The sequence below is a fragment of the Plecotus auritus genome (genome assembly GCF_963455305.1).
Source record: "Plecotus auritus genome assembly, chromosome: 8".
Classification (NCBI taxonomy): Eukaryota; Metazoa; Chordata; class Mammalia; order Chiroptera; family Vespertilionidae; genus Plecotus; species Plecotus auritus.
Genome location: NC_137782.1, coordinates 102,631,738 through 102,651,472, shown reverse-complemented (window position 1 = coordinate 102,651,472; position 19,735 = coordinate 102,631,738). Strand labels below are relative to the sequence as shown.

The 19,735-nt window shown below is 46.1% G+C and overlaps 1 protein-coding gene across 1 annotated transcript in view; it reads left to right on the top strand.

Annotated features, from left to right (window-relative positions):
- The window catches only part of SLC9A2 (solute carrier family 9 member A2), a 139,270-nt gene that overhangs the window by 90,401 nt on the left and 29,134 nt on the right, over positions 1 to 19,735 (top strand). Inside the window, exons 6-8 of the mRNA XM_080686980.1 lie at positions 6,144 to 6,233; positions 6,733 to 6,803; positions 15,151 to 15,312. Coding sequence (XP_080543106.1) covers positions 6,144 to 6,233; positions 6,733 to 6,803; positions 15,151 to 15,312 — 323 coding nt within the window. The remainder of the gene's footprint in view (positions 1 to 6,143; positions 6,234 to 6,732; positions 6,804 to 15,150; positions 15,313 to 19,735) is intronic.

The window sequence follows — 19,735 nt, the reverse complement described above, 5'->3', positions numbered from 1 at the left end:
TCCCTCCTCCCAGGCAGCAGAGAGGAAATCTGAGCACAACCGCTGATGCAGGGACTAGCCGATGATTGGACTGGATGATTTGCTATGTTTAATTTTAACTAAGTAAAATGGTAATAAAAGGAAGAAAAATGTAACATCTTTTCTTGGAAAGGAAAAATGATTAGAGCACAAAGTTATTATTTAATTAATCCCTATAATCGTGCAGCAGGCCTCAGAATTCTGGAAATCCACTCATTGGTTGTCTGGAAGCCCATCGGGTGGCAAGGCTGGCTGGGGTTCAAGGGCAGCAGTCTCTGTGGCCTCCATTGACCTTGGTGTTGTATCTGCTCTGCAGCAGTGGCCTGAATGGTGAAGTGTCGGGGTTTTCCCTCACTAGCAGGTTAACAGGTTACTGTTACATTTTCATGGATGCTTACAGAAGACCCCTGACTCCCGGGTCAAAGACGAAGGACTTTCTTACTCAGGGTGAAGTCCTTCATGTTGGTTCGAGTCAGTTCTCCACACCGAAGTCCCCGTGGTGACACCAGGGCCTGTGGGGAAGGCCTGCATGTACGGGGCAGAGGGGTGGGCAGGGCTGAGCTGAGGTCGGACTCTGTTGGAGGGCAGCATACCTCATCTCCAAAGTCAGCTTGTTGCAAGTGCAACCTTGAAGCGGCCTGAGTGACAGCAGTCGGCCTTGTGCTGGGGCGCCCTCTGCAGGGGTGTGGACATGGGACAGCAGGGAGCTGCCCCACCGCCCCACACACCCTGTTCACAGCCTCTCAGCACAGAGGGGCCAGCGCTCACTCTCCTACAGCCAGTGTGTGAACCTTCAAATAAGCTTGAGTTTGGTAAATAAGTGGTCATATGTTTTACATATTGCTGTGCAGTGCAATAATGACACATTCCTACCTTTCATTCCCATGCCATTACTAGGTAGAGTTCCATGGAATTCAGAAAATTTTATTCTTGTTCTACAACAAAATGAGCAAGATAATCAGGGTTTTTTAAGATGAAAATGTAGGTGCCTCATTTAGGATGTGAGAGAGAGAACAGCAGATGATGGCACCGGGGGTTTTGACTTAGCAAGTGAGTGAAGAAGAAACATTCACTTTCCTGCTGGCAGTGTTGGTGGGGAGGGTGGAGCAGGCGTTCGGTTGCCATGCTGGGCCTGCATATTCACCTCTTGGACATCATGGAGACGTGACCAGGCGGCTGTGCAGATAGGTATAGAACTTAGGGGAGATTCATCAGCATGGAGACGGCTTTGAGAGCATGAGTCTGGCTGAGTGCAGAGTGAGGAGAGCTGGCACTGACATTTAGAGGTCAAACAACGCTGAAGAGCCGGCCTAGGAGACTGGAAAGGTGAACAGGTGAACGGTAACATCGAAGAAAGCAGAGGAGGCTCCTGAAGTCACATGAGGGGTGTATTCAGGAAGGAGAGGGTTCTAGCCACCCTGGCTACAGCTTTGGGGCCAGGCCAGGTGGGGGGGCGGTGGCCTGTGGGGGCCAGGCCAGGTAGGGGTGCCCTGTGGGGGCCAGGCCAGGTGGGCAGGGGGCCCTGTGGGGGCCAGGCCAGGTCATGGGGGAGGCCCTGTGGGGCTAGCCAGGTGGGTGGGGAGGGGCGTGGGGAATGCCCTGCTTCACGGAGCACTGTCAGAGGGTGAAGGGGGGCATTGGGGGGAGGCCAGCGGGAGCAGGAGGTAGGAGACACCACAACTCGGTGGAGGTCTGGAAGGGGAGCGTGGGAGTACCCCCAGGGGAGCATGTACCAAAGGGGTTTCTGCATCTGAATTTCAGAGACAGGAGTCAAGCAGCAGGGCTGAGTGCTGGTGGCACAGTGAAGAGGAGGGCACGGGGGGGGGGGGGCGGGGGGAGGGGGCGGGAGAGGGAGGGTAGGGCAGCTGTCCCGGTGCAGGGCCAAGTCCTGGAGGAAGGCTGAGCAGAGGCCTTCCCAGGGGACCTGAGCAAAGGGCACGAGACCTGCACGCACCTGGTAAACACTGTGCCCAGCGGGCCCGCGGGCTCTGTGTGAAGTGTGCGTAGCAGTCACAGTGAGAGACGTCTATTTAAATGCGCTTTTATTGGTTTAAGGGAGTGAGCTATAGGCCTTATCAGGTTGCTCCCCAGGTGACTAAATTAGAGAAATAGAAACATCAATGATGAGAGAATCATCAATCTGCTGCCTTCTGCACACCCCACACTGGGGACCGAGCCCACAACCCAGGCATGTGCCCTGACCGGGAATTGAACCATGACCTCCTGGTTCATAGGTCGACGCTCAACCACTGAGCCACACTGGCTGGGCTAGTGATATATTTTTTTAACAAAATAATTCCAAAAATTGCCTGCTAAATCAGCTAAGAAATATAAGGCAGTTCCTTCCTTTAAAAAAATTAATTCAAAGAAATCATTTTCTTCCAAAAGAATAAACCAAAAGGGCCCTCATTACCGGCATTTCATAAGCAGTAGGTTTCAGGGCACCGAGAGCAGAGAGCGCAGGCAGCAGCAGAGAGGGGCTGTGGAAACCAGTCCCTCCGCACCTGCTGCCCAGCAGCCCTCGCAGAACCCGCTCTCAGGTGGCGTGTCTGTTGAGCCAAAGCCCAGTGAATGGATGAAAATTGTACTGGAGCTTTGCAACTATGTTTTGCAGTGGTTTGATAGAAGCCTAAGGTGGTGTGTTTGTTTGATTGTTTGTTTGTTTTTAAGGGAGTGAGCTATCTTTCTAGGCTGTATTGGGTTGCTCCCAGGTGACCTAAATTAGAAATTTTCCAATGCACCTTCTCAAAGGTATTCTTTTTCCCCCCTCTGTCTCTCCCAACCAACGACCTAGGCTCCTATAATATAACATCTCTTGGACACAGGGGGGCTGTAGCCCAGACCCAACCAGTAACTGCTGCTCTGCCTAACCAATAAAAGATCTCTACCATCTGAAAAAAGAAAAATAACATCTAATTTAAGGAAATAAATTCATACGACACTCAGAGGTGCCAAGTACCCTAGTTCCAAAGCATAAGGATTGAAGAAAGAAGAGAGGAACCAAGGAATGAGGAAGGGAGGGAGGGAGGCAGGGGGGGAGGGAGGGAGGGAGGGAGGGAACAAAGAAAGGAAGGAAGGAAGGAAAGAAGGGAGGAATGAAGGAAAGAAGGAAGGAGTGAAGTAAGGAAGGATTGAGGAAGGGAAGGAGGAGGGAGGGAAGGAAGGAAGGAAGGAGGGAGGGAGGGAAGGAAGGAAGGATTGAGGAAGGGAGGGAGGGAGGGAGGAGGGAACCAAGGAAGGAAGGAAGGGGAGAGGAAGGCAGGACTTGTGAAATCTCTCCCATGGGGCATGACATGACTCTGCAGATAATCCAGAGAGAGGAGTGACCATTGAAGGGAGCAGTGTCCGAAGCCCTTGCCTACAATCAGTACTTGTTATTAAGTAGAAACTAATTATAAGATGCTAGAGGCCCAGTACATGAAATTCGTGCACTGGTAGAGTCCCAAGCAGCTGCCGGCTGCCGGCCAGGTACTCCCTCCCTTCCCCCAGCCAGCCCTGCCTCCTGGTTGAACTCCTGGATGAACTCCCAGTTGAGGGCACAATTTGCATACTATGCTTATTATATAGATGTTATAGTTTAGAAACTTCAGCTTATGGGGCACTGGACCATGCTTGCCTCCTGGTTGGTCAGTTGTGTCTTATTTGTGACAGTGCAGTTATTTCTCTATTATTCGTCCAGTGGGAGGATCAGCATAGGGACTGGGGCAAGCCCCTTGTCCCATCTTTATTTTTATGTGCTATATTTACAAATACAATGGACCCATTATTTACTAAATGAATAGTGACAGAGAAAAAGCAGGTAAAACAACAGATTATGTCCTTAGAACACATTACACAGTTTTAAAAATTGATTTTGTTGATTTTTTTGCTGGAGTTATTAAACTAGTGGCGTCATGGAATCTGGATTCAGTGAAATCCATCTCTGTAAAACCATGTTTGCACCTATTTTCATTTACATAAGTTATAAATGACAGAATATGTATTGATTAGAAAACTGCTGTTACCGCCTATGTTATTTCAAAGCAGCACACTTTGAACATGACACAAATGCAATGAAAGGTGTGTCCTACCAAATTTGGTCAAATCAGTTCACACTTCAGACAATTAAAGTTAAGCTGAAAAATGCCCAAAGCTGGATGGGTGGGATAAAATAAATGGCCTCATTTTTTAAAATGTGTGTGTGTGTGTGTGTGTGTGTGTGTGTGTGTCAGAGAGAGAGAGAGAGAGAGAGAGAGAGAGAGAGAGAGAGAGAGAGAGAGGATTTGTTTTATTAAAAGCATTCGTAAATATTTAAAGATGTGTGGAAATATGAGACGGAAATCAAATATACGGCAGGGAACATATCTCAACATACCCACTCCCCAAAGCCCCAGTAGCCCTCCGATACATGGATTCTTCATGCCAAGTAGCGGCAGTTGTCACCTACGAAACAAGAAACTTAGGGAACGTCACTGACCCACCTTCTCACTGCCTCCTCACCTGGCCTCTTTTAGTGATCGTATCACCTAATTTTAGTTACATTCGCTGCTAGTTTGTTGTGATATCTGAAAGTCCTCGTTATTCTTTTTCTAAATTTTTTTGGTTACATTTGCTCTCTCACGTCTGCTACAAATCCTTTGGAATGTTATTGGGGTTGTATTGCATGGATGTTGAGATAAAATCATTGTCATAATATTGTTAAGTAATCCCATATAGGAACTGTATATCTTTTAAAAACTCAAATCATTTTAATATCTTTTAATTAAATTTTATAGTTGGTTTTGTAAAGTTTTTATGCATTTTGTGATATATATATGAAGAGAATATTTAAGTACACATACATATGTATTTAGTGTCTACCAGGGGTGGGCAAACTTTTTGACTCGAGGGCCACAATGGGTTCTTAAACTGGACCGGAGGGCCGGAACAAAAGCATGGATGGAGTGTTTGTGTGAACTAATATAAATTCAAAGTAAAGGAGCAGATGGGAGAGCAAGAGAACCGGATAGAACAGCCGGATCCGGCCCGCGGGCCATAGTTTGCCCAAGGCTGGTCTAGACAGTACACTACTATATATCTAAAGTATTATCTGCATACTGGTACATACTATTACATGGATTCTCTCTCTCTACATATAGATATAAACATAAGTATAGTTTTCATTGCTATTGTATAGGTGTTTATTGATTCCTTTTTAAATCAGTGTAAGGGATGTATTTGTGTATGTTGATTTTATGTAGAGACACTTTATTAAACTTTCTTGGTACTTTTACATGAAAAATAATTGTCTTAGATATTTTAGGACCAAAATAAAGAGATCCCGTGTTTTTCCATGCCTCTCTCCCCCTCTGCATGTTCTCACTTGATTGCCTGGGACGTGCAGAGCCGGGCCCAGCACAGAGAGAGTACCTTGGTTCCTGGTTATGATGGCAATGCTTTTCATGTTTCGTTATCATGTAGATTTCTGGCAAGTATTTTCGCATGTTAAGGACATTTCTTCCTGTTCCTTGCTTCCCAGATTGCCTGTGGTTCTCTCATTCCCCACGGGCAGGTGAAACATGCCCAACCCTCCGTGCCCTCCTCATGCCGAGCCGTGCTCCTTTGCCTGGCGTGTTGGAAGGCTCCTCCCCGTGCTCCCGCGGACCCGCCTCCCTAGGTCCACTCCCTGCGTCTTGTTCTCCTCTGCCCGCTCCTGTTTTGGGTATATTGTCCTCCCCATCACACTATAGTCCTTAACTATTCCTGTTTGTGTCTTAAATGACCAAGCTCCTGACATGTATAAAACAGATGCTCAATTAAAATTGTTTTAATAAATCAATGACTGTAAGAATCATTGAGAAGTTTTCTATGGATCATACAAGCAGCTGATTCCTGTAACTTGGATAATACTTTATTCTTTCTTAGAATTTCTTTCTACTTCTTAGAATCACATTTTCAGTTTCTTGCATTTTGTTCATCCTGTTTCTAGCAGCATGCCCCAGGAGACGCCCGCTGCTGCGGAGGAGGGAAATAACACAGTGCTCACACACCGTGCAGCATCTGGGGAGCAGGATATCTTGCTGGTTATGGAACCTTAGGAAAATAAAAGTTATCACTGAATTTTTTATTTCATTTTATAAGAAAATTCACTCTCTCTTCACGTGCAGGGAATAACCATTCGGCCACTAGTGGAGTTTCTTGATGTTAAAAAGGCCAATAAGAAGCAGCAAGCCGTGAGTGAGGAAATCCACAGCCGGGTAGGTTCCAGGGGCTAACAAGCCAGGTGAGAGAGAGGTCGCGGCTCTGTCACACGGTGTGACGCCAGGTGCTTGGTACCTGAAGAAGAGGGAGTGGAAGAAGGTAAAAAAGAGGGAGGGCTGAGAAAGGCATGAGCTGGGGTTCAGAGTGAGCAAAGCCTTGTGGTGGCTTCTCCAGCTCAGCCTAGCGAGCTCCCCAGTGAAGGGCCCCTCATTACCTCCTTCAACCTGAAAATATTTCCACTAGAAAATTATCATATTTCATATTTTCTAAAATTATGAATAAACTTTTAAAGATAAAACAATAATCTCAGAATTGCTTAGTATCCAGGTGACAAACATCTCATCAATGTTTGAAAATTGATTCTTGTTTCATTGCTTTCAGTAAAAAAAAAAAAAGCAAAAGCTACTAGTATTTGAAGTGTAAGCATGATATAAATAGAGTAGAAATTACGCTTTTAGTTAAGATTAATCCATGAGCCTGCTTTCTTCTTTCTAGTTCTTTGACCATGTGAAGACTGGGATTGAAGATGTCTGTGGACACTGGGGCCACAACTTTTGGAGAGACAAGTAAGGAGGTGGAGGCCCTCACCTATGAAGCGCCTCCAGATGGCTCGGGGGCACTCACTGGCTGGTGTGGTTTCTCAGAGTAAACGCTCCCTGTGCTGCCAGAGTGTGTCCTTTAGGACAAGTTGGGCTATAACAGAGACATGGAACAGTGGTGGCTTTAACAAGATAGAAGTGTGTTTCTCTCTGATATGAACAGCCTGAGGCAGGCAGTGTAGGTTTCCTCGCTGAGTTCTACTCACAGGTTCCTCACGGTCCCAGGGCCCTCTGTCTAGTTGATGCTACTAACAACTTCCATTTCCAAAGTTGCTTCATAGACCAAAATGTCTGCTCCAGCATTAGCCATTATGCATAAAGTCCAGGCTGACCTTGGGAAGAAGGATCATGAAGAGACAAAGAATATGTACTAGCCTCCTCCTAACAAAGACACACACATTCCCACACAGTCCTTCCAGTTACATCACAGCCCTGGCCCTTCGCAGCCAGGCCTCAGTCCGTGGGACACTTCACACTGCAAGCGACACTGAAGAATGCAGTCTATCTGGTAAAAACTGGGGGTCCCATTACTGTTTGTTCTGCCAAATATGTTGAGAGCATCTGAGGCCATAAATAGACTTACAGAAATAACTAGTATTTTTAAAGCTACACTTAGCTAAAAGATTATGTGCACTTATATAAATGAGTCTGTCTGTCATCTATCACTTGTCTACTATCACCTATCATCTATCTAGCACCTGTCTATCATCTGTCTATCATCTGTCATCTGTCTGTCATCTATTTATCATCTATCATCTATCTATCATATATCTATCACTTATCATCTATCATCTATCATCTATCACCTATCATCTGTCTATCACCTATCATCTATCATCTATCACCTATCATCTATCTATCACCTATCAACCATCTGTCTATCTGTCATCTATCATCTATCATCTATCACCTATCTATCATCTATCATCTGTCTATCATCTATCTATCACCTATCATCTATCATCTATCTATCATCTGTTTATTATCTATCACCTATCATCTATCTATCACCTATCAACCATCTGTCTGTCATCTATCATCTATCATCTCTCTATCTATCTTATGTCTATCATCTATCATCTGTCTATCTATCTGTGGGGTTTATGCCTTTAAATGCTCTGTGCTGGATAAATAAGACTCAGTGTCTCTCTTCAAGGATCTTATAGTTGAAATGGAAAAGGCAGCCTAGCCAAGCAGAACGGCTAGTGAGGAGAGACTTAGGAAGGAGGGGGCATGTCAGCTGGTCCCTGAAGATGGGCAGGTTCTAAGCTGTAGCTGGTGGATCCTCTTGCCCTCCTGCCTTGTCCTTCCTCACAGAGCCCACCCCAGCTGATTATATGAAGTTGACCAGCCTACCAATTTATGTAATTTAATATAGGGAATTTTTAAGTGTTTATGTGACAGTGCACTACATAAGTATAAGCAATAGACTCGTGCCCTTAAATGTTTGCAGTATAATAAAGGCAACAAAAAAAGTCATAAAGCAAATAGAGGCGTGTGCATGTGTGTGTGTTTGTGCATGTGCGTGCGTGTGAGATGTCACTAAGTCATAAAATGAGCTGTGGAGACTTTAAGTGCTAAACCACCTTTATAACCCTGACCATACTGTTTACCAATGGAGAATGGCTCCTTGGACCAAGCTTACTTCATCACTAAAGGAAACTATTTATTTGTCACATCCTATATAATAAAGAGCAAATACACTAATTAGACAGAACAGCCAAACGACCTTCCAGACGTCCTCCCAGACGAGCTTCCGGATGAAGCCAGGGCTGCGAGGGCAGAGCCCCTTGCACGAATTTTTTGCATGGGGCTTCTAGTATGGACATAAAGTAATAAAATAACACAAACTATAATCTCCACTGTAAAAATCTGGCAACAGTGGCCACTGACATTGGGCAGTGTTCACTGTTCTTGGAGGCGGAAGGTAGGCCAGAGCACCCTGGCCGTGTGCCTGTGACTGCATGGCCCTGCTTTACAATCCCTGGTAGCAGCTCAACATAGATGGCTCTGCCTCTCCTCCCCACTGATTCCACAACCATGCTGTCCCATGCTTCTCCCTTTCCCAAGCACTCTTCTCCCTTCCCTATCATCCTGCTAGTCCTGCCTGGTGACAGGTGACAAGTGAGTAGAACAATTTGTTCCTTTTCAAAAGTAACGATTGGGCTAAAGATTTATATCACTCCACTGCCCCCAAATGAGGAAAAATATGAGTGTCCTGGCTAGGTAGCTCAGTTGGTTAGAGCCTCGTCCTGATATCAGGGCACAGACAAGAATCAACCAATGAATGCACAAATAAGTGGAACAACAAACTGATGTTCTCTCTCTCTCTCTCTCTCTCTCTCTCTCTCTCTCTCTCTCTCTCTCTCTCTAACTCTGTCTCTCAAAAAAAAATTGATACATACATTTTTTAAAAAATAGATGTGTGTAGAGATGGGATCTGGGCAGAGTTAGAGGAAGGAAGAGGTGGCCCTGTGGTGTGTGGATTTGTCTGGGATGCAGGTGGAAGGAGGATCCGGGAAAGGCTGGCTGTGTCTTGTCTTGCAGGGAGAGGCACTTTATCTCTGAGGCATGAGTCTGTCCCAGGCAAACACTGCAAGTCGCAGCTGATTGAACTGTAAATACTGAATTTGGCAGAAACAACTGATTCATGTCTAAAAGACAATACTGTTCCATGCCTGACTTGTTCTCTGCCGTGTGCATACTTCATTTAATTATTTAAACATTTTCTTTAAGCATTTCATGCACAATATTTTTCAGTTAAATCTATAATAATAAAAGTATAATATGCTAATTAGACTGGACAGCCGAACGACCTTCCGGACAAAGCCGTGGCTGCGAGGGCGGAGCTCCTTGCATGAATTTTGTGCATCAGCCTTTAGTTTTGAATAATTTTCTGGATGGTCAAGTGCGCTGTTTATGCCAGGAAGTGGGTATGGAGCAGTGCGGTACTGACAAGCCATTTTAGCTTTAGTTCTGCTCAGGTCCTATCTCTGGTATGTACTAATTGTTGATGTTACCAAAAATGACATGAAAAGAAGTGATTGTTTTCAGTGTACTGGGTACCTTTCTCTTTCCTCTGGAACCCTTATGCTGTGGATTTCTAGTGTCCTGCAGGGAATTCTGGAGGTAGTGGGTCCTTTGAGAAAGATGTGACAGGGCAATGAAGTAAGGGAGTTTCTCAAACTTGGCAGAAGGAATCTAAGGGTGGAGAAGGCGACATCCCACGTGCGGCTTGGTGGAGAAATGAAAGGTGTAGAAATAAAGCAGAAGAAAGAAAGTGCACAGTCCACCCGGCTGTGTGCTCAGTGCGCCAACAGGCCGCTGGTTCACTCCTCGGGTTCCATGGTCCCTGCAGGGCTGTGCAGGAGGCAGCCAGTCCATGTGGATGTTTCTCTGGCATCGGCTTCTATGTCTCTCTCCCTCTTCCTTCCTCTCTAACATCAATGAAAACATATTTTTAAAAAGGAAAGTGCACAGCTCCTACCCCAAAAAGCATCAGATATCATTATCCTTAATGTTATTCTTCATTTTGTTTGAATCGAGGGAAAAGCTAATGCAATAATAATAAAATAAATTTTAAAAGAGGTGTTGCTGCCAAGAGTCCTGCTCAAACTTAGACTAAAGTGGGGCCCAGCAGTTAGTGCCAGGGCCAGTCAATAGCAAAACTTCTAAGGATGACTCTTTACTTATTCGCAGCCCTCTGGTGTTCAAAACCAAGAATGTGGTTAGCATTGTTTTTTGTTTGTTTGTTTTCAAAGCATAGGTGTGCCTATAAAACTCCTTGGGCTCATGGTAATCACTGTAATAAATTTATTTATTTCTCAACAAATATTTACTGCATGCTGTATTGTTTACATATTGACATAATAATGTTACATAACAAACCAACCCAATAAGCGCTCAAAACAATAGTCACTTATTATTAAAGCGCCTGAGTCGGGGGGCGGGGGGGAGGGCGGGCAGCTGCTCTGGGCAGGGTGGGCGGGTCTGACTGTCACGCTCCTGCTTCAGGGGCTTGTGTGGTGTCCCTGGCCCCGCTGCCTCTTCTGTGCCCGCGCTGGCTTCACCTGCTCCATGTGGCATTCTCCTCTGTCTCGGGACTGATGGCCATTCCATTCACATCCTTCTCACGGTAACTGTGCAGGCATGGGAGGCAGGGTAGAATGAGCAAGCCTCTGCTTCCATCGCCGTGTTTGCTGTTAGCCCACTGACCAACGCAAGGAACTACTGAGCTGAGTGGCGGGAAGCAGGCCAGGTGGGTAGAAAGACATTGCCGAGTAATATCGCAGAGGATGTGGATATAGAGAGGAACTGGGGCCACAGGATTCCCTCTTGCATCCAAGCTTACAAGTGTGAGGCACTGAGCTGTGCGCTGGCGATACCCGGAAACTACCCCCACCTCAGTCCACAGAGGCCACTCTCATGCAAGGAAACAGAAAGCAGCACAAATACTAGATTATAGAAAATAGCTTCTGTGGAGGAAAATGTATCCACAAAACAGAATAGGAAGTTTGGTGGAGAACAGGTGACATGTCTTTGGGAGTAGTGTTCCCAGGAGGAGGAATAGTCAATAGAGAAGCCATAGGTGGGAGCGCAGCTGGAGAGTGTCCAGGACAGCAAGGACATCAGCAAGGACACCAGCAAGGACACCAGGAAGGACACCAGCAAGGACACCAGCAAGGACATCAGCAAGGACACCAGCAAGGACACCAGCAAAGACATCAGCAAGGACACCAGTAAGGACATCAGGAAGGACACCAGCAAGGACACCAGCAAGGACACCAGCAAGGACATCAGGAAGGACACCAGGAAGGACATCAGGAAGAACACCAGCAAGGACACCAGCAAGGACACCAGGAAGGACACCAGCAAGGACACCAGGAAGGACATCAGGAAGGACACCAGCAGGGCATCAGGAAGGACACCAGCAAGGACACCAGGAAGGACACCAGCAGGGCATCAGGAAGGACACCAGGAAGGACACCAGCAAGGACACCACAAGGACATCAGGAAGGACACCAGCAAGGACACCACAAGGACATCAGGAAGGACACCAGCAAGGACACCAGGAAGGACATCAGGAAGGATACCAGGAAGGAAAGTAAGGACACCAGCAAGGACACCAGGAAGGACACCAGCAAGGACACCAGCAAGGACACCAGGAAGGAAAGTAAGGACACCAGCAAGGACACCACAAGGACACCAGCAAGGACACCACAAGGACATCAGGAAGGACACCAGCAAGGACACCAGGAAGGACATCAGGAAGGACACCAGCAGGGCATCAGGAAGGACACCAGCAAGGACACCAAGAAGGACACCAGCAAGGACACCAGGAAGGAAAGTAAGGACACCAGCAAGGACACCACAAGGACATCAGGAAGGACACCACAAGGACATCGGGAAGGACACCAGCAAGGACACCAGCAAGGACACCAGGAAGGACATCAGGAAGGACACCAGCAAGGACACCAGCAAGGACATCAGCAAGGACACCAGCAAGGACACCAGCAAGGACACCAGGAAGGAAAGTAAGGACACCAGGAAGGACACCGGCAAGGACACCAGCAAGGACACCAGGAAGGACATCAGGAAGGACACCAGCAAGGACACCAGCAAGGACACCAGCAAGGACACCAGGAAGGACACCGGCAAGGACACCAGCAAGGACACCAGGAAGGAAAGTAAGGACACCAGCAAGGACACCAGGAAGGACACCAGCAAGGACACCAGGAAGGACATCAGGAAGGACACCAGCAAGGACATCAGGAAGGACACCAGCAAGGACACCAGCAAGGACACCAGGAAGGAAAGTAAGGACACCAGCAGGGACACCAGCAAGGACACCAGGAAAGACACCAGGAAGGACATCAGGAAGGACACCAGCAAGGACACCAAGGAGGACACCAAGAAGGAAAGTAAGGACACCAGCAGGGACACCAGCAAGGATACCAGGAAGGAAAGTAAGGACACCAGGAAGGACACCAGCAAGGACATCAGGAAGGACACCAGGAAGGACACCAGCAAGGACACCAGGCAGGAAAGTAAGGACACCAGCAAGGACAGGAAGAACACCAGGAAGGACAGGAAGGCCAAGGGACCAGGGTAAGAGGAGCACTAAGCAGTGCAGCTGCCGGCTGTATAGGGCCTCCAGGTCACGGCTTTTTCTCAGGTGAGATGCAGGGGAGTCTCATTGTTTGACGTACGTTTTAACAGGATCACTCCAGCTTCTGTGTCAAGGATGGGCCATAGGAATGTGGCGGTAGGAGCAGGGAAACCAGTCAGGTGCCCGTTGTAAGAATTCATTGAGAGATAACCATGTCTTGGGCATGGTGATAGCAGTAGAAGTGGTGAGGAATGGTTGGGTTTTGTAGGTATTTTGGCACCAAGAGAAACTGCTGATAGAGTGGACAGGGAGTATTTGTTTGCCAGAGGCATTGTAGCAAAGTACCACCGTTGGGGTGGCTTAAACAATAGCAGTTTATTTTCTCAGTTCTGTGGGCTACAAGTCCAAGGTCAATGTGCTGGTAGATGTTGTTCCTTCTGAGGGCCATGAGGGAAGGGCCTGTCCCAGGCCTCTCTCCTTGGCTTGCAGACGGCCTTCTTCTTCCTGCCTCTTCATGGCATCTTTCCTCAGTGCATGTTTGTCCACGTTTTCTCTTATTACACAGACACATCATATTGAACTCAGGCCCACTCGAGTGACCTCATTTTCACGTAATCACTCCTGTCTCCACCTATGGCCACATTCTGAGGGACTGGAGTTCTGGCTTCAACATAGGAATTTTTAGATGGACACCATTCAGTTATAACATGGAACACAAAAGAAGGAGAAGAATCAAAGATGACATCAGGGTTCTGACCTGGTGGAGTTCCCATTAACTGAAATGGGAGGGTTACAGGAGGAGACAAGCCCAGCTTGAGCACATGGAGATTGAGATGTCTACTCAATAGCCACGTGGAGATGTTGATTAGGCCTCTGAATATTTATTTCTGGGGTTTGGGAGAAAGACTGGAGCTGTAGATACACATTTGAGAGTCACTGGCCTAGAGATGCTATTAAAATCCATGCGACTGGGCAAGTTCACCAGGAGGGTGCGTGGAGGTAGAGAAGAGGACCAGAGGCAGAGCCAGGAGCACTCCTGCACGAAGAGGACGGGAAGAGGAAAAGGGATTCTAAAAAGCGGTTTAGGGAGAGGTATGCAGGGACCCAGAGCAGTGTGTTTCCCAGAAGACACTGTTTTAAATAGGAGAGGTCAGAAAAGCTGAGAACTAAATAGCCATTGGAATTATGTTGTGGGGGAATTACTGGTTATTTTAAATTGGGTAATTGGAATCAAGTATTGGAGGGAAAAGCCTGAATTTTCAAGAGAGAATTAAAGGAGGGAATTGTAGACACAGAATATTAACACTTTTGAATAATTTTGCTGAAAAGAGAAGCAGAGAAATAGGAAATGTAGAAATACATACTAGATTCATGTATCAATATGTGCTATATATATTTTTATTTGCATGTATCCATATTTTATGAACATATGTATTCAGGTATGCACATTTTAAAATAATTATAATGATCAGCACTGCTACTATGTTTTCCCCTGGGAGTAGTGGAAATTATTTCATTGCTAAAAACAAGTTTTTTCTTAGTGTAGGTCAAGCATGTCAAACTCAAAGGCTAACATGGGCCAAATAAACAAGGTGTAAGTTTATGTGGGCTGCAAAAAAACAAAAGCTTCAATTTTCATAGAAACTTAGGTTTATTTTGATAAGAGACGTGCTGAATACAAAGGGCTGAAATAAATGAGTAATCATTAACATAAAATAATAGAACATTTTAATAAAAACTAATATTTTTTCTTGAACATTAACTTACCAGACACTAAATAACTGCACAAATTAATAAGCGTAATGCAAATAAATCTACTCTTCTTTTCTCCAAAAGCGAAATATTTCCTGTTGCGCTCACCAAACAAGTAAGTCCAAGACTAATGACATGGCCATTGGCCGCTAAAATATTCACTGCTGGTATTAGTGGAGAGAAATGGTGCGCCTGCCCGTAAGGCTCATAAGGGAAATGAATGCAACACGATTATAGTAATCAGTCATTGTAATTCGTTATTAATAATTATGTATAACAGGATATTGTAAAAATTAAGTTGCAAAATATTTATTAAAACATTTCTTGCATACTGTTATATTAGCTGGGCTGCAAATATTCGTTGTGGGCCCCATGCGGATGCGGCCCGCAAGCTTGACATGCTTGGTGTAGGTTGCATTAGTTAATCAAAGCTTTGGTTTTCCTTATTTCCAGGTTTAAAAAGTTTGATGACAAATACCTGCGGAAGCTTTTGATTCGGGAAAACCAGCCCAAGTCAAGCATTGTGTCCTTGTATAAAAAGCTGGAGATAAAGCACGCCATCGAGATGGCGGAGACCGGGCTGAGGAGCGCGGGGCCTTCGTTTGTGTCTCTGAAGTAAGCACCATTCACAGATAAAAGTTGGCATCACTGAGTATGTCGTTAAAGTTAGTTTTAAGGTTTTTGAAGCCAGTAATAATAACGAATTCACCCTGTGTCCTAGAGAGAGACCTTCAGATCTCACAGAAGAATGCGATTCTGCTTAAAAGTGAAAGTGTAGAAATGTGTCTTATGCTGTATTACGTCAGGTTTTGTCACGTCTCATCATGGTCTGTTATTTTAAAATTGACTAGTCAAAAGATGCCTCATCATGTGTAGGGTGGCTGTGCTCTGGGAAATTTGATGCTTTAGAAAGTAAGTTAAAGTCTCTCCAGCAGGCATTCTGCAGTGGAATACTTTAAGGTGTGTTCTATTTGCAGGAAGTTATTTAGCTACTAAAGGCCCGGTGCACACCTGGCCTGCAGGGACTGGGCTGAAACTGGCTCTCCGACATCCCCCAAGGGGTCCCGGATTGCGAGAGGTTGGTTCTTGGCACCCCGGAATCAGGCTCCCTCCTCTCTGGTTCTGGGTGCATCACCCGAGAACCACAGCTGCCACGTCACTGCAGCTCGGCAGCTCCTAAGTTGAGCATCTGCCCCCTGGTGGTCAGTGTGCATCATAGCTACTGGCCAGTCAGCCAACAGGCTGGTCACCTAGGCCCGCGGTCGGCAAGCTGCGGCTTGCGAGCCACATGCGACTCTTTGGCCCCTTGAGTGTGGCTCTTCCACAAAATACCACGGCCTGGGCGAGTCTATTTTGAAGAAGTGGCATTAGAAGAAGTTTAAGTTTAAAAAATTTGGCTCTCAAAAGAAATTTCAATCGTTGTACTGTTGATATTTGGCTCTGTTGACTAATGAGTTTTCCGACCACTCACCTAGGCTTTTATAAACTAGAGGCCCTGTGCACCAAAATTGTGCACTGGGGAGGGGGGTGGGTCCCTCAGCCTGGCCTGTGCCCTCTCACAGTCTGGGAGCCCTTGGGGGATGTCCAACTGACAGCTTAGGCCTGCTCTTGGGGAGCGGGCTTAAGTTGTCAGTTGGACATCCTTAGAACTGCTGCGGAGGTGGGAGAGGCTCCCGCCACTGCCGCTGCGCTCACCAGCCGTGAGCCCAGCTTCTGGCTGAGTGGCGCTCCCCCTATGGGAGTACACTGACCACCAGGTGGCAGCTCCTGCGTTGAGCATCTGCCCCCTGGTAGTCAGTGCCCGCATAGCAACCGGTCGTTCTGCTGTTTGGTCAATTTGCATATTAGCCTTTTATTATATAGGATAGATTTCCTTGGAGATGGCACAGTATCATAGTTTAAGACCAGAAAGGACATTAGTTTGGTGATTTCTGCTGCAGTGTTTCTCAACCCAGGCGCCTGTTAGAAATAGCTTGGAAGCAGGAACTCCCAGAGCTACCAGGCCCACCCAGACCAACAGGATCAGGATCTCTGGGGCCAAGGACCAGGGACAGGTGGCTTACAAGCCCTTCAGATGTTTCTAAGTTAAGCGGGACTGAGATCCACTGACCTAGTGTGTCTCCTTAATTTTAAAACAGAGAAGCCCAGCAAGCATGGCTCAGTGGTTGAGTGTCAACCTAGGAACCAGGAGGCTAGGGTTCAATTCCCAGTCAGGGCACATGCCCAGGTTACCAGCTCGATCTCCAGTGTAGGATGCTGTGAAAGGAAAAGCAGATAGGGTATGTCTTTAAATGGCATAGCTCTCCCTGCTCGCCTTGCCTTTTCAATGACAGCACCCACCCCACACCCACCCCCTTATTGTCATGGATGCTTTTCATGATCCCTGAGAGGAAGAAAATATCTCCTGTTGCCGAACCCTGGCTTTTCACACTGCAGATGACCCTCTTGGACAGATGCAGGAACTCTCTCACTCCCAGTCCAAGACAGGGTGTTTTGACCTTTGATCTCTTTCTTGGTTTGTTTTCTTTAAATGGTGGTAAACACAAACCTCCTTTGAACCTTTGATAAGCCTACAGTTTACATTCACACTCTTTTAGCTTGATTTCTCTCCCTCTTCCTTCCTCTCTGAAATCAATAAAAATATATTTTAAAAATAAATAAAATAAAATAAAACAGAGGAAATGAATACTCAGAATTGTGAAGTGATTTACATATAAGACCCAAAGTCTTACAGCAAAATTATAGCAGAACAGAATGACAGGTTCTACTGCTTTCACTGATGAGCTTAAAGCTCATTTAAACTAAATGTCATCTAATTAAAATTCTAACAGTGGGAGTGTTTATATGAGAGAGGAAGCTTCAAATCACACCCAACCACATAAACCATGATTTTACTAGGACTCCAAGTCTCCTATGAAAATTATGGGAGTTTATGCAAGCCAGAATGAAAAGAAACATTGACCAGGATGGCTTGGAGGTCAAGGCATCATGTTGTGTCATACACAGTAGTGAACTGAGCAGAATGATTGACTTATAGTTGCACTCAGCAGAGAATGCTCTGCGTGCCCTTACGTCGGTCCATTTATTGCCCTGAAATTGAGCTTTCCAAGTAGAAAATGGAGCTACACTGATCCTTAAGTTTCCCTCTAGCTTTACAATTTCAAGATCATTCTTACGCACCATTCCATTTGCAGCTGAAATAGAGAATGATTCAATTAGCCAGCTTCTCAAAGGAGAGCCATTGTTTCTGTGATCACAGAAGAGAGAATTCTCAGTTCTACTCTGTTCACAGTTCATTTTGCAGTTGGTAGTAGGTAAAAGCAAGTGTTTAGGACTAGGGAACTTGGCAATAGAATGAATGGCTGCTGCATAGTTGGCTGAATGAGTGCCTTATGAACCACTCCATCTCTCCCAAAATGTTTTATCTAGAGGAGAGGAGAAGCAAAAAAGGGGAGACAATAAAGAATCATCCTATATAATAAAGAGGTAATATGCAAATTAACCATCATGCTGTCACAAGATGGCTGCGCCCACAGCAGGGGGAGGGTTCCCATAACACAAAATGGCTGCGCCCACAGCGGAGGTGGGATTCCCATAAGGAGCGATCAGCAGGGACCTGAGGCTGTGTGGAGCCGGACTGGGGCAGGGAACCTGAGGCTGCACCCCCCTGCCCAGTGGGGCTTCACTGGGAACCTCAGGCTGCACCCCCCACCCGGCGGGGCTTGATGGGTGTGGGGCCGGCCAGGTTTGGATCTAGCCCAATGGGGTTGGGGTCGGCCGGGTCTGGGTCTCACGTGATTTTGAGGCATGCACGGGTGGGCAGGGACTTGACTCTGGGTCCCACGGCGTGCCCCAGACTCTGACAGGAGAAAGATTTTCATATACATTTTACTAATTTTCTTTCATCTCTGACATTTCTATTATAGAGAAAGGGCAGATCGCAATATTAAAATATTTCCTCAAATTAATTCCCTTTTAATGTGCATGAATTTCATGCACTGGGCCACTAGTATTTCTAATAATAATGGACTGAGTGCTACAGACCAAACCAGCTTCTGAGAATAACTAGAAAAAAAAGGACAAAATATATTTTTAAAACCTGCTTGTAAGCAGGGAAGTACCAGCATGGGGGGAACGTTTTCAGCCAAGAGTCAAAAGAAAAGGGAACCAAGAAGATGGAGCCGGCATTAGGTGCTGTTTTCCTCCTGGGTCACAGAGAAGGTGTCTGAGTCCAAATGGTTAGAACAGAGGTTTTGACAGACTGATGGGTCATAGAGATAAAATGGGAATTCAGGGCCCGCAAGAGAGAGGAGTGCTGGTATCCAGCCGTAGGTGTTACCTCACAGCCTGCACCTTAACCCTCCAATCAAAGAAGTCCAGTCTAGGATCATCTTAATCCGGACTGTTTGTCACCTGAGCGTGATATTTCCCCTATCCCAGTTGCTTTAGGGAAGGAAATGTAACTATTCTCTGGAAGAAAATAAGAGCATAAAAAGCCTTGAACTGTCTCTATGATTTTTCATATTTAATGTTTAGCAACCAATCAAAAGAAAATGAGTAGACAAGGAAATGTGACTGAAAACATTGAGAAAAAGATAAAAACAGAATAGTAACAGGTAAAAGGGGGATTCAGATAATTGAGTTATCAAACATGGACTTTAGCCCTTCCTGCCTTGGCTCAGTGGATAAAGCATCTGCCTGCAGACTGAAGGGTCCTGGGTTTGATTCCGGTCAAGGACTCATGCCCAGGTTGCAGGCTCGATCCCCAGGAGGGAGCATGCAGGAGGCAGCCAATCCATGATTCTCATCATTGATGTTTCCATCTCTCCCTCTCCCTTCCTCTCTGATATAAATAAAAATTTATTTAAAAAACATGGGCTTGACCAAACCAGAGAGGGTCGGATCTGCATTGCCACCATGTGCCCACCATCCAGATATCATTGCTGACATGTACACATAAGGAACTGTTTGACATTGAAACGGGGACTCAGAACTGTTGGTCATTGAAATTGGGGCTCAAACATTTTTTGTTATTATA